This window comes from Taudactylus pleione, unplaced genomic scaffold (genome assembly GCF_031769625.1).
Source record: "Taudactylus pleione unplaced genomic scaffold, aTauple2 ptg000529l, whole genome shotgun sequence".
In the NCBI taxonomy this organism is placed as follows: domain Eukaryota; kingdom Metazoa; phylum Chordata; class Amphibia; order Anura; family Myobatrachidae; genus Taudactylus; species Taudactylus pleione.
The window spans coordinates 4,977,386-4,990,669 of NW_028284931.1; the positions used below are offsets into that span (position 1 = coordinate 4,977,386).

Sequence of the window (13,284 nt, forward strand, 5' to 3'; positions counted from 1 at the left end):
CAGTTCCCCGGCCAGTCTCCATGCCGGAGGACGGACCGACGTGACTGCGGCGTCAGCGGCCGCCCACAATCACACTTTCCTGCATCCCCTGTAGCCGGTCGCGGTCCAGAGCATATGCCCCTGCCGAAAGTACCAGTCGTTAGACCAGCGTTGCGGCGCCGACAGGAGGTAGTTGGAGTAGATAATACGCGCGTCTCCTATCAGACGCCTAGCTCACAGACATGTCACCTGCCCAGAGAAGAAAAAAACAAAACAAAACTTGTATTTTGGGACTGCTCCAGCAGTCCACTGTTAGTGCGGTGCTTTCTCGCACCAAACAGAACAACCACGCCCTGTGACCAGGGGCGGGTTATATGGGGAGGACCAGGTGCATCCTGGGAGCCGAGAGCTTGGATTAACTGTTTGGTGCCTGGATAAATCCATATACCCCAACGTAATGGCTGTGGTCCCCATGGACCCCTGAAGAAGAAAGTTTTTTTTTTTTTATTATACATTCACTCATTCATTCACTTACTCACGCTCCGTACTTACTTTGTCCCTAGTGCAGGTCTGTCCCCCTCTCCAGTAGCAGGGCCAGATTATAGGGAAGAGGGGGGGGGGGGAAAGAAAGGGGCTATCGCCCCGGGGCTCCCTGCACAGAAAGGGCAGAACAGCACATCGCTGCCTGCTTCTCCTCGGCAGCTTAGCTGTAAATATACAGAAACCGCTGCAGAGCTCTTTGTCCTATCTCGCGAGATGATAACATCTCTCGAGACAGAGTCAGGTCCATAGAGCTGCTGCTGTGCTGGATGCTGCACTGCAGTGCTGATTATATGACATCAGTACACACACAGTCACAGGGTGCCCGCGGCTGCGCTGAGCTGAGTCCCAGAGCTAGAGCGGTCAGGAGCCGCTGTGCCGGCCAGACAGTTAAAATACTTACATAAAACTTTTTGGCCCCTTTTTACTTCATTGTGTATATTATATAAAAGTTTATTGCCCAGGGGCACCTACAAACATAAATCCGGCCCTGTCTAGTAGAATCCAAGTTCGGGACCTGTAAAAAAACAAAAAACAATACTCATCTACCCCTTGTGCCACTATCTACACATAACAAAAAAATAAAATAACCAAGGACCCCACGAACAGTATCGTCCTCAAGGAGGGCACTTCGCGAATGATAGCTCAGCCACTCTATTTCCCATAGAAATGCATTGACTGAGCGTTTATTGGCTGAGAGATGCGAGCCTCCTCCTCTCTCAGCCAATGGACTGTTCTTACCATTGACTTCTCACAATGGTGAGAACCACTAGGTTACTTAAAGGTTACATAGTTGTTCTCACCATTGAAGTAAATGGTGAGAAACGTTCAATGGCTGAGAGATGCGGAGGCTCGCCTCTCTCAGCCAATGAATGCTCAAGCCAATACATTTCTATGGGAAACGCTGTGGCTAAACTGTCATTCGCGAAGTGCCCTCTTTGAGGACAGTACTGTCCGTGTGCTCCGTGTTATTATTGTTTTGTGAAGATGGTGGATATCTACTTGAAAAGATGAGGATGTGACAAGGTGTAGGTGAGTATTGTTTTTTTTTTTTCTTTTACAGGTCCCAAACTTGGATTCTACTGGAGATGGGGACAGACCTGCGCTAGGGACAAGGTAAGTGTGTAGTGTGAGTGCAGGTGAATATGAGTGAGTGAATGAGTGAGTGCATGTGCAATAAAAAAAAATACAAACTTTGGTTTGTGAGTCTGGTCTTATTTTAATATTTCTTTTCCAGGTGAACTAGAGATACCAGTAGCCCCTTAATACCCTGCATGCTGGCACTTGTGGTTATCCAAGTAACAGCATGTGGAGGAGGCTTGTTGGGACCTCTAGTTCTATTGTAAAAGACAATGTTATTTGTCTATTTTTATACACAATCAACCCGGCACCCACAGCCCAGAGGTGCCGGGGATAGCCCCGAGCTATCAGCCCCAGCCCTGGGGTGCTCTGGGGAGGGGGGGAACCACTTTTTTAGGGGTCCCAACCTTCCCAGGGATCCCAGGCCTGGGTTGACTAGTGGTCAGGTATAATGCTTTGGCCAGGGGACCCAGTGAAAGGGTCCCCAGCTGTGGCATTACACCCCCACTAGAAAGAGTCTGGTGCTGGCTTTGGAAGATACGGGGGAACACTGCGTCTTCCCCCTCCCCCGTATTCTCACAACCAGGACCGGCTCAAAAAAGCACAGCGCTGGTTGTGCATTTAGGGAGGAACCCCACATCGTTTTTTTTATGTTTTCAAACTTTTTATAGGTTTTTGCACACAGAAGCATGCACGGATTCCACAGATCTGTGCATGTTTCTGTGTAACTAGCACCTGTTTATGCTAAAATGGCCAGCATGAAGCAGGTCTATTATTTTGGGGATTTTAAGTTCGATTCTGTGTTCAATGTGGTGTTCAATTTGGACATGGCAATCCGAAATCGAACAAGAAATCACTAGTCAATATCAAACCAAATCGATTTTGATTTAGAAACGGCTTACAAAATCGAACGGTATATCTACGTTCGATTTGATATTAAGTGAGCTAAATCGAACATAAAATTGAATGCAAAATCCAACTATGATAACTATACCATTTTATGTGACCATGCATTACAACTAGTTTACCCATGCCAAACCAACTGAAACTTTGGTTGTTCTCTACAGATGTGTCCACATACATCTAGCCTTCCTATGCGTTAAACAGCCCTTCCAGCTGCGCCATGCCATGACTCGGTAGCACCGAGCGTCTTTTTGTGCAACATTTTACCTTCAAATGCATCCTATTCACAGCTGTGCGAATAGAACGCCCAAGCAGCTTCTGCTGATTACAATGACGTGTGGAATGCCTATGTTCTGTGTGAAACTGCGGGTGTATCTGCTTGTGAAACTCTACTTTACAGTGTCACAACCACTGACACTGTAACATAGCATTTCGCAGTCGCACACCGAACATAGGCAAGCAGCATATCATTTTAATCAGCAGAAGCTGCTTGTGCATTAGCTTGGCACTGCTGTGCGAATATGCTGCATTTGAAGGTAAAAAGTCACACAAAAAGATGCTCAGCGCTACTGAGTCACACAGCAATCACGCATTATATGTAACACGACTTGTAGCGCATGGATGTTAAAAGTATGTGGACACATCTGTACATAGTGGTGCTGAATTAAGCCAATATTGTATGTGATCTGTTTACCTCTATGAATGCTCTCCTCAGTGCAGATTTTTTTTTTTCAACTTATTGCTGAGCTTTAACTATGGATTAATACCTTTCTTTCACCTGGAGCAGTTTGTATTTTTACATTTCAATGGAGCCTTAACCAATATTGTTTATATATTGCTTTTATATGCTATGCACATTACTTTAGGGATGGTGAATAAAACATATTTATAAAACGGATTATGACATAAGAGGTTCAAAGAGCTATGCACTGACCAATGTACATTTTGCAACCTACAGTATAAACTAAAGCACGGTCACACACCCATGTCATGGATATTACCTAATAGCAACCAATCAACTTCTGGCTATCATTTATCAAGCACATTCTATAAAATGAAAAGTAGTAGCTGACTGGTACTTCACCAGTCCTCCTCAAATTGTTTGATACATCTCCCCGTTAATTAATCCCTGTGGCTAGGATTACAGACACACAACATACAATCCTACCTTAAACAATCCACCTCACACACCACTCATTTACTGTACAGTCAATGCCAGTGTACTCTCATCCCACCCTGCATTTCCCTATTCTTACACTTGTTGTCCCTATGTTGGTAATGGTTAGTATTTTTCCCATATTAGCAGGGACAGACTACTCTGCTACTATGGAGAAGCAAAGCAGAGGAAGACCTGCAATTTCAGCCAATGATACTGTGTAGCAACTTTCTAAAGAAATCACTTGCACCATACAGGTGTGTTGCAAAGATGCACAAATGGTAAGTGTATTGAAAGGTGTGATGTGAAAATGTTCATAGTCATGGTGGAGGGCAATTTAACTATTCTGTATTCAAAATAAATACTGTAATATTTATGTGAAATAATCTTAAATGTATGTAAAATGTTGCAAAGTGTTTCCTTATTGTAACTATACAGAATATATACATTTGCAAGTAATTGCTTACAGCAACTTGACCCCTTCACACTTTGCCTTGCATGCTGCTACTAAAGTGAGGATTCTAAAAAAGACTAACGTGCTATGTTTTATTTGAGAATATTCAAGTGAAAATGAGCAATGAAAAGATTGCATTTTTTAAAATTATAATTGAAGTTATGACTTACATTAGGTTTCATACATTTGTAATTCAAGATTCACTTTACCCCTATTCAATTTGGTTTAAATATAATTAATTAATATATTGTCGTCTAATCTCTAGTGATTTAAGCATATCATCAGTTATAGAGGTACAAGTCATATGCATTGAATAGATAATGCAAGCTAGTCCTAATACTCACCAAACCACAGTCAGTGAATGCAACTTGTTCATCTTCTAAGTTCTGTCCACAAGGAGCAATGAGTTCGTATGGAAGCCAGTCATTCTGCAGTTGCTGTCGGACAAAATCAAACAAAACAGACAACCTTTCCCAGGCATAAAATGTGCCTAAAATAAAAAATGAGCAAAGCAGAATATTAGCAACGCAAAAACTGAACTACCTTACATGAATGTAACAATAACAAAAGCATATGGGTTACAATTTACATTAATAAAAGGAGAGATACCATCTAACCACTATGTTTGTTTCTCTGGCATGAATAAACAGACTCAATAATTAATACTGTGCAGGCAATTCTAACCTTTTCCAAAATTTATCCAACCTTCCCTTACTCTGGAAACTTACTGTTTAATTCCACTGACTTGTGGATTATTGTGATTATTATCATCATTATCATATTTTATTTAAAATTATTCATATCACCATAAATAGGAAAAATACAATAATATGAACAAACACCACACAGGAAAAAATAAAAACACTGAGCTAATCATACAATATAGTGACCATAAAGAACAGTAGCATTTAAGACAGAGCCGTAACTAGACTTTTTGGTGTCCTGTGCCAGAAAGAGCATCGGCGCCCACCCCCCCCCCCTATTTTCAAATAGAGAAATAAGACCTGAAAAAGGGCCATGGCCTCATGGGGAAGGAAGGTCCAGGGAAGAGATAAGGGAGCCCAGGAGATGCTGGGGATAAAAGAAGAGGAAGCTACAAGTGAGAATGATAATAAACAGAACATTGACAGGCCCAAACAGTGCCCCCTGCCCTGCAGTGCCCTGTGCCATGGCACAGGTCACACTACCCTAGTTACGGCCCTGATTTAAGACCCAGTGCTCTGAGTGGGAGGGCAGAAAGGATCACTCACTAATTTGAGTGGGAGCACACTAAATACAGGGATAGTGCATGGAAAGTACGGAGAGTGGATTGTCCTGCTTGTGAGAGCTTCCAGTCTAGGGAGGGCTGGGGGTATAACTGGATGGTGTTCTGGGAAATATGGGGAGGGGAAAAAAAAGGCTTGAGATAATTGTGTGAGGAGGGCTAGTGGACTTTGATAACAGGTATATTTTGAGGGCACATTTAAGTCGTGCAGGCTGGTAAACAGTCTGATAGGGTGGACTTGGATGTGGGAGGAGGTAAATCACTATGGAAGCAAATGACAATGAGAGAGAGCAGAAAGAATAAGTGGGAGTGAAACTGAGGGTGAGGAGCTTAAACTGGATTCTATAGGGGAAGGTAGCCAGTGAAGGAGTTGGAAAGCAGGATGAATCAGAGCGACAAGATAGGAAGATGAGCAGCACCACTGATGATACATTTTTTTAAAATAAACTTTTTCTTTATTGAAGCATGAAAATACAAATGCAATGGTGAGATGGGCATATGATATAAATATAAGACATAGTAGGTATTGTATGCAGCATCATATAAAGGAAATGAAATAAGATACAAGAAAAAGAATAAAAAATTAGACCTGGATCCAAATCAATACAAAACAAATAGCGGGGAAAGGCACAGACTGAATACACCAGTTCTGAATTGTAAGAATAGAACAGACACACTTATGGCAAAATGTCTTGAAAGAAACATGTCCAGCAGGGTGGTAGAAGCAGTAGATTTTCTTTATTAACCACAACTCAGCGGCTACTACAGAGTAAATGTCAGGTCTTCCACAACAGCAGGTTTATAATATAGTGCACACAGTAGTGAGTTAACACCTTCGGTCACAGCCGATGTACACAAGATCAGTAGTCCCTCCTGGTCTTGGCACCCTAACCCTAATCACACTCACACCCAGCCTATAGCCTGGCCATCTTGTACAGCATCAAGAGCCCTGAACCTTGTTCTCAGGAAACTTTAAGCCAAACTCTCAGGTGCTGATTATTACCTGGCAATGATCTCAGCAAGCTGCAAGACCTGGACCAGACCTGCAAAACATCCTGCACCCAGGTAACCAGGCATTGAGTATGTCCCAACTCACTCTGAGCACAGAATATATAGTTTCACAATTAAAGATTTGCAGCAAGTAATAAATGTTTGCTTTTCAGAAGAAGAAGCAAATAAATTTATTACAGCTGTTGGTCTTAATGTTGAAGTTCCAAAAGCGGAAATGGACACTAAAGTATCTCAGTTAGAACAGCAAATAAGGTTAGCTTATCCACAGTGGGATAAGCTATTTGCCGTCACAAAAAAAAACAATGAGTCAGTTTCTGAATACTTTGATAGATTTAAAGAGGAAGTCCCTAGATGTACTGGGGGAGGGGGGGGGGGGGACGGGGGAGGGAATGCAAGTTGTTTTTTTTTATTGAAGCAATGCACAAAAAACATGAACATTTCTTACAATGCGATATTACATGTACGGGATCAGAAACAGTTAGACCCAGTGAAACAGTTATTACATAAGGCAAAAGAATAAAGTCAGTGATGGTGACAATGAAATAATATGCCATCATTTTTTAAAACACACCTTACAACAAATAGGTTTGCTCAGATATTAAAATACATACATTGTAAATTGTCGATTACTCAATTAAACAAAATAAACACCACAACACAAATTTAAATAAAATAAAAGAAATAAAATTTGCTCGCTCCTCCCTCCATTCCTATCCCAAGTCAGGGATCGGGATCGGTGGAACAACCTCGATCTCCTGCAAAAGATACCAGGATGTATATCGTATGGAATTTCGAATTTGATCTTGAATACTCGTGGAAAGAGTTGCCATAAAACTTTCCCACATCTCAAAAATTTTTTCAGTTTTAATCTCTTTGTCATGCATCGCCTCCACCCAGGCCATACAAAACAGATAGAACAGTTTTGCTTTGAAAAGGGATAGGGTGGGAGGCTCTGGGTGTATCCACACCTGCAGAATACACTTACGAGCAGCAGCGCTGACCGCCAATAATAGACTACCACCTCTCGTAATTCTAGTCCCACTTGGAAGAATGCCAAATAAGGCCCATTCAGGGGTCACAGTCATGTGATTAACCAGGTGTTCTTTAGAGTGATTTAGTACTTGTAGCCAGAATCTAGGAATTAGTGGGCACAACCATAAACAGTGAAATAAATCAGCTTGAGATTGGCCGCACTTGAAACACGAATGAGAGGTTGAGAGACCAATCACAAATCTTCTATGAGGGGACAAATATGACCTGTGCAGTATATTCTCTGTATACATGGTGGAAGATAAAATATAACAAGACTTGTGATGAGCTTTTAATAAGTCTGCCACCTGCATACTGGGAAGCTGCGAGATCCATGTTTGGGGCCCTCCCTGCGAAGTAGAGTAGTCTAAGAGATGTTGAAAATTATTGTAAACTATAGAAATTGCCTTTTTTCTTGACAGTGCCTGTTATAGAAGGTATCCAAAGGGTTTGACCAATCATTTTGGAAGAAATATCTAATGGTTTGGCTAACGTAATGTTGGGCTAGAAGAAAGGCTACAGGGTAGGCAGCCAATACCGGAAATTTCTCTGTTGCCTCCTGAAACGTGAGGGGCCGCTTTGCCGAGACATCCACCAAACATCCAATGTTAATCACTCCCCCCACCCTCCATATGTTAAAGGAATGTCTAGCCACGCCTTGCTGGAAATCGGGATTACATATAAAAGGAAGATAAAGGAATTTATGTGCATTTAAGTTATGTTTATGACGCAAACTATGCCACAGCCTCCTGGGGGACCAAAGCAGCGGGTCTTTGCTCAGTTGGGTCGCAACGTCCTGATCAAGGAGGTGTATAAATGACACCATGTCTCCCCACTCTAGAAATTCCCTCTCCAAAGAAGTATTTGAGTAAACTTCTTTGTCATGCAGCCAATCTTTAAGGTAACGCAGAAGAGTCGCTTGAGAGTACCACTGCACATTTGGGAAATTAATTCCACCGTTTGATTTAGGTTGTTGTAGTTTTAATAAGCCAATGCGCGGTCTTTTTCCTTGCCAAATAAATCTTCGGAAAAGAAAATTAATATGGGTAATGTCTTTGAGAGTGAGTGGCAATGGTAGGACCTGCATCAAGTACATAAGATGGGGAAAAGTTATCATTTTGATTAGGTTTGCCCTGCCAATGTATGAAACAGGGAGGGACTTCCAGCTCTCCAGCTCAGTGGCTATCCTACTTAATTGTTGGGTATAATTAAGGCTATAAATAAGACCTGGTTTTCTAGGAATTTTCCCTCCCAAATAAGTAAAGTGATCAGAGCGCCAGGAAAGTGTGACATTATCTGTCCCCACGATGTTAGAAATGTTTTGACCTAATCGAAGAGCCGTTGACTTAGCCCAGTTAACTGCAAAACCAGACACCTCTCCAAACAAATGCAATTTTTCAATTATACATGATAAGGATTCAGAGGGGTTGGAAATGTATAACAAAATGTCATTTGCAAATGCGGTTAGTTTTAAGACTCTGGAGCCAATGGGAATACCTTTGATAATATCATCTTTTTCTATTAGACGTAGAAGGGGATCAATAGCTATATTAGAAAGGAGTGGGGAAAGCGGACAACCCTGACGGGTGCCACGGGACATGAATAAAGGTTCACTACAATAGCCATTTAAGAGTATGGAAGTGGGTGCATATAAAGATATCGGATGAGAGTTATAAAAGTGGGATGAAAGTTTTGACGAGAGAGAATAGAAAACAGATGTGGCCACAGGACAGTGTCAAATGCTTTAGTTGTATCTAAGCTTATTAAAGTATTGTTGGTACCAATGTTTTGAAAAGAAGCAACCACTGCGGCCACAGCTGCTCTCACCCCCCTGACAGAATGTCACGAACGAAACCTAGTTGATGAGTAGTGAGAATCTGAGGGAGAATAAGTTGGAGTCTGTCAGACATTATTTTGGCCAACAATTTAATGTCCGTGTTAAGCAGGGTTATGGGACAATATGAATCAAGAAGTTGAGGGTCGCGCTGAGGTTTGGGAAGTACAATAGTGTGAGCGGAGTTAAAATGTGACTAATTGTGGAGAATATCGTTGAACAATTCAACCAAAGCAGGGGCTACTTGAGGTTTTAAGATTTTGTAATATTAGTTAGAAAAGCCATCGGGGCCAGGAGATTTATGTAATTGAAGCTGAGTAATAGCCGCAGTAACCTCTTCTAATGTGATGTCTTCACCCAATCCCTCCGACTGCGACGGAGAGAGAGGGGGTAAATTTGCCTCTTGCATAAGCATATCATGTGCATCTTCATTAACGAAGGGGGCTGAATATAAATTAGTGAAATGGGTCTCAAAAAGTTTAAAAATATCTGGGGAATTAGTAATTGTGGATCCTGAATTTGGGTGTTTGATTGCTGTAACAAATCTACGAGGTTTACTCGATTTGGCCATGGTCGCCAACAAGCGACCCGTTTTATTTCCCAACGAAAATATTTACATTTGGAAAACACCAGGTCCCTCTTAGCTTGGGATAAAAGAAAATCATTCAAAAGTTGTTTAGCTTGCGTATAATTTTGCAATGAGTTATCTGAAGGTGAGTCTAGGTGGGTTTTTAATGCTTGAGATAATGCTTCATGTAGGGATGTATATGTTTATTGGATTTTATTTTTTGTATAGATACAAATTCAATAATGTGTCCTTAAGGACCGCTTAGATGCACCCCAGAACGTTGCTGGTCTCTCCCAGCTGCCCACATTGTTGCCCAAATAGTTTGCCCACTGAGTGGTAAGGAAGTCCTTAAATTTGGTAGATTGGTATAAATAGCTGGGAAAGAGCCAGAGACGTGAGCCTCCTGTTTGCACCGACCTCGTAAGAGACAATGAAATTGGGACGTGGTCAGAGATTAAAATATTGTGTATGTCAGTGTGGTGAACAGACGCCACTAGGGAATCGCTAATTAAAATTGTATCAATTCGGGACCATGAATGGTGGACCCCAGAAAGAAAGGTAAACGTTTTATCCGTAGGGTTAAGAAGGCGCCAAATGTCCGTAAGCTGGAGAGAGGACCTGAGGGAGTGGATTTGTCTCCATAAGGAATGATGCAAGTTTCTGGGGGTAGGTTGTTTATCGAGCATAGGGTAATCTACGGTGTTGAAATCCCCACCCAGGATCAGGTGAAAATTAGTTCTCTGTGCTAGGAGGTGTGTGAGATCTTGCAAAAAATCAGGAGGTAGCCACATTTGGGGCATAAATGTTTACTAAGGTGTAACGGGAGCCCCATACCTCTACATCTAAAAGCCAATAGCGGCCATTGGGGTCCACCTCTGAATGAAGAATGGAATAGTGAAGGTCTTTATGGAATAAGATACCTACTCCTCTGGCCTTCCTGTGAAAATCTACTGAAACACATTGTCCCAACCACGGTGCCCGGAGAGAGGACCTGCTACCCCACTTCAAGTGGGTCTCTTGGAGAAAAATTAATTGGGGACGAAATCTTTTTAAATGATTTATTACTCGTTTACGTTTTATCGGAGTGTTAAGTCCCCCCACGTTCCAGGAGACAAGTTTGAAATTTGTGTTAGAGGGAGGGATAACCAACCCAGATGGATTTAGAGGGATGTTAGCCAATACCCCTACTAGGGTGGTGTCCAGTAAAAAGATTAAATTCTTCTATCACCAACCCCCCGTCCCAGCAAGCGGACGGAAATAGGCGTAATGACTTCTGGCCCTTAACAACAATAATATCATGTGAAGGGAAGAGACGAGCAAACGAAACACATAAACAAAAATAAAGAAACATACATTGCTCAATACCACTTTTTCCATATTTTTCCAGAATCCACCAAAACTTAGCGAGAACCATATAGTCAAATGGTACTCGCAAGGAACAATAGAACAATTAGAACAACAAAATTTGAGTAGCTCAATTATCAAAAAAGTATATTCATATAGAGTAAAACAGAAATAAGTAATAGGCATAATATATATGGAGTTATCTGTTTGGAGAGCCGCCCTGGCCAAGCATACGGGTCACATGTGTTTTAGCTTGAGCTGGGTCAGTAAAAAACATTGTACGACCATTGTCTTGGATCCTGAGCTTAGCAGGGTACATTACGGCAAACCTAGTGTTGTTATTATGGAGCTGTTTGCACACATCCGAAAACTCTCTGCGTTTTTGGGATACAGACGCAGAGAAGTCTTGGAATATCATTATGCGAGACTCATTGACTGTAAGATGAGGGAGTCTCCGGAATGTCCGCAAGATGTGCTCCTTCATTCGAAAATCAAGGAATTTTGCTATGACCGGTCAAGGTCTAGCTTTAACATCAGGGCGGTCAGGGCCTATACGATGGGCACGTTCAAATTGTGGGATTATAGAATCATCATGCCTGTCTAAAGCCCCTAGAATGTTGACAGAGAGATATTCCGATAAGTGAGCTTCCCGGATCATCTCGGGGATACCGATGAAGCGCAGGTTACTTCTCCTGTGCCTGTTTTCCAGGTCATCAATTTTGGTTTGTAAGGATTGGATTGACACAGCTTGAGTATCTGAAGATTGTTGAATTGTATGGACTTGGTCTTCCGAATCACTAACACGTTGTTCCAGGGAATTTAATCTAGAAGAGTTAGCTTCAATTTTAGATAGTGCTGTGTCAAAAAGAGTTTGTAACTCTCAAGTTTTTTATTAATCAAAGGCATTAGGATTTTTGATATTTCTTTTGCCATTTCGGCAGAGGAAGGGAGATTACAGGGGGCTGCCTCAACTGAAGCAGAATCTGAGGCAGGGGACGGGGGGGCCAGATTTCCCCGTTGATTTATTAGATCTGCTCATTCTGGTGTTTGTAGATGGGTTTGATGATTTGTTAATGGTATCTGTCCATAACGTGTCACTGGGGACACTCTATTAGAAATGGTGTGATACAAATAGGAGTATGAACAGGAAAATGCCACAATATACCTAAATTACTTATGCAGTAAATATAAAGGTAAAAATAGAAGGTACGGAGCCACTCAAAAAATAATACTCTACATTATTAAAATATAGTAAATACTGTCTGTGAAAAAACTAAATATAAATTCCAATAGCAGTGTATATTATTAGAACAATGTACAAATATAATCACTAGATGGCAGCAAAATATTAGAAATAGTAACTCAAATGGTAATTATATGAGGTAAAGCTAGGGTTCGAAGTGAAGACCCAGCTTTTAATGGAACTTACATCAACTATCAAACAATACACAATAGCAATATCCCCATTTTTTTTAACAGATAATTAAGAGAATAATAATCAAATAAAGATTAATAATAAAAACACATGAGAATGAAAATGACACAAGCAACGTTGGTACCAGGTATGATGTTGCAGATAAGTTGCTAATTTCTGGAACTCAGGAGTGGGGTTCAGAGCAGCACTTTGTCGGAAGTGAATATCAATGCCACGGATGTTATAGATAGTGGCCCTGATTCAGAGCCGGACGCTCTGACAGAGCGCTCGCTCTGAATGAGGGCCATCCATGCTCCTTTTTGGAGCGGCCTCCTGGCCGCTCGCATAGCTGTGGGTGACCACCCACAGCTATAGCGAGCGGCCAAAATGATCAAAATGAACCATCGGGCTTGCGACGAGACCCTGCGGTAGGGTCTCGCTGCCGCAAGCCCATCAGAGCCAAAAGCACTCCCACTGACATCACTAGTGATGTCAGTGGGGCCGGACCCAGACGGTAGGCGTTCCCCTGTCAATCAACATCGACAGCACGCCCCCTTTGGTGCGAGACCCATAACGACGGTTTGGCCATCGTTAGTCGAGCCGTCTCCGACGTGCGCATGCGCACTTGGGCACCATCGACCCGCTTGCGAGCGCTCAGCGCTCGCGAGCGGGTCTGAATTAGGCCCAGTGTCAGTGCTTTTGAGAACT

At 42.1% G+C, this 13,284-nt stretch overlaps 1 protein-coding gene across 3 annotated transcripts in view; it reads right to left on the reverse strand.

Moving 5' to 3' along the window:
- UBXN6 (UBX domain protein 6) overlaps positions 1-13,284 on the reverse strand; it is a 261,847-nt gene that overhangs the window by 8,477 nt on the left and 240,086 nt on the right. For all 3 annotated transcript variants that reach the window (XM_088450838.1, XM_088450839.1, XM_088450840.1), the window contains one exon: positions 4,457-4,602. In XM_088450838.1, the coding sequence (XP_088306964.1) occupies positions 4,457-4,602 (146 nt within the window). The remainder of the gene's footprint in view (positions 1-4,456; positions 4,603-13,284) is intronic.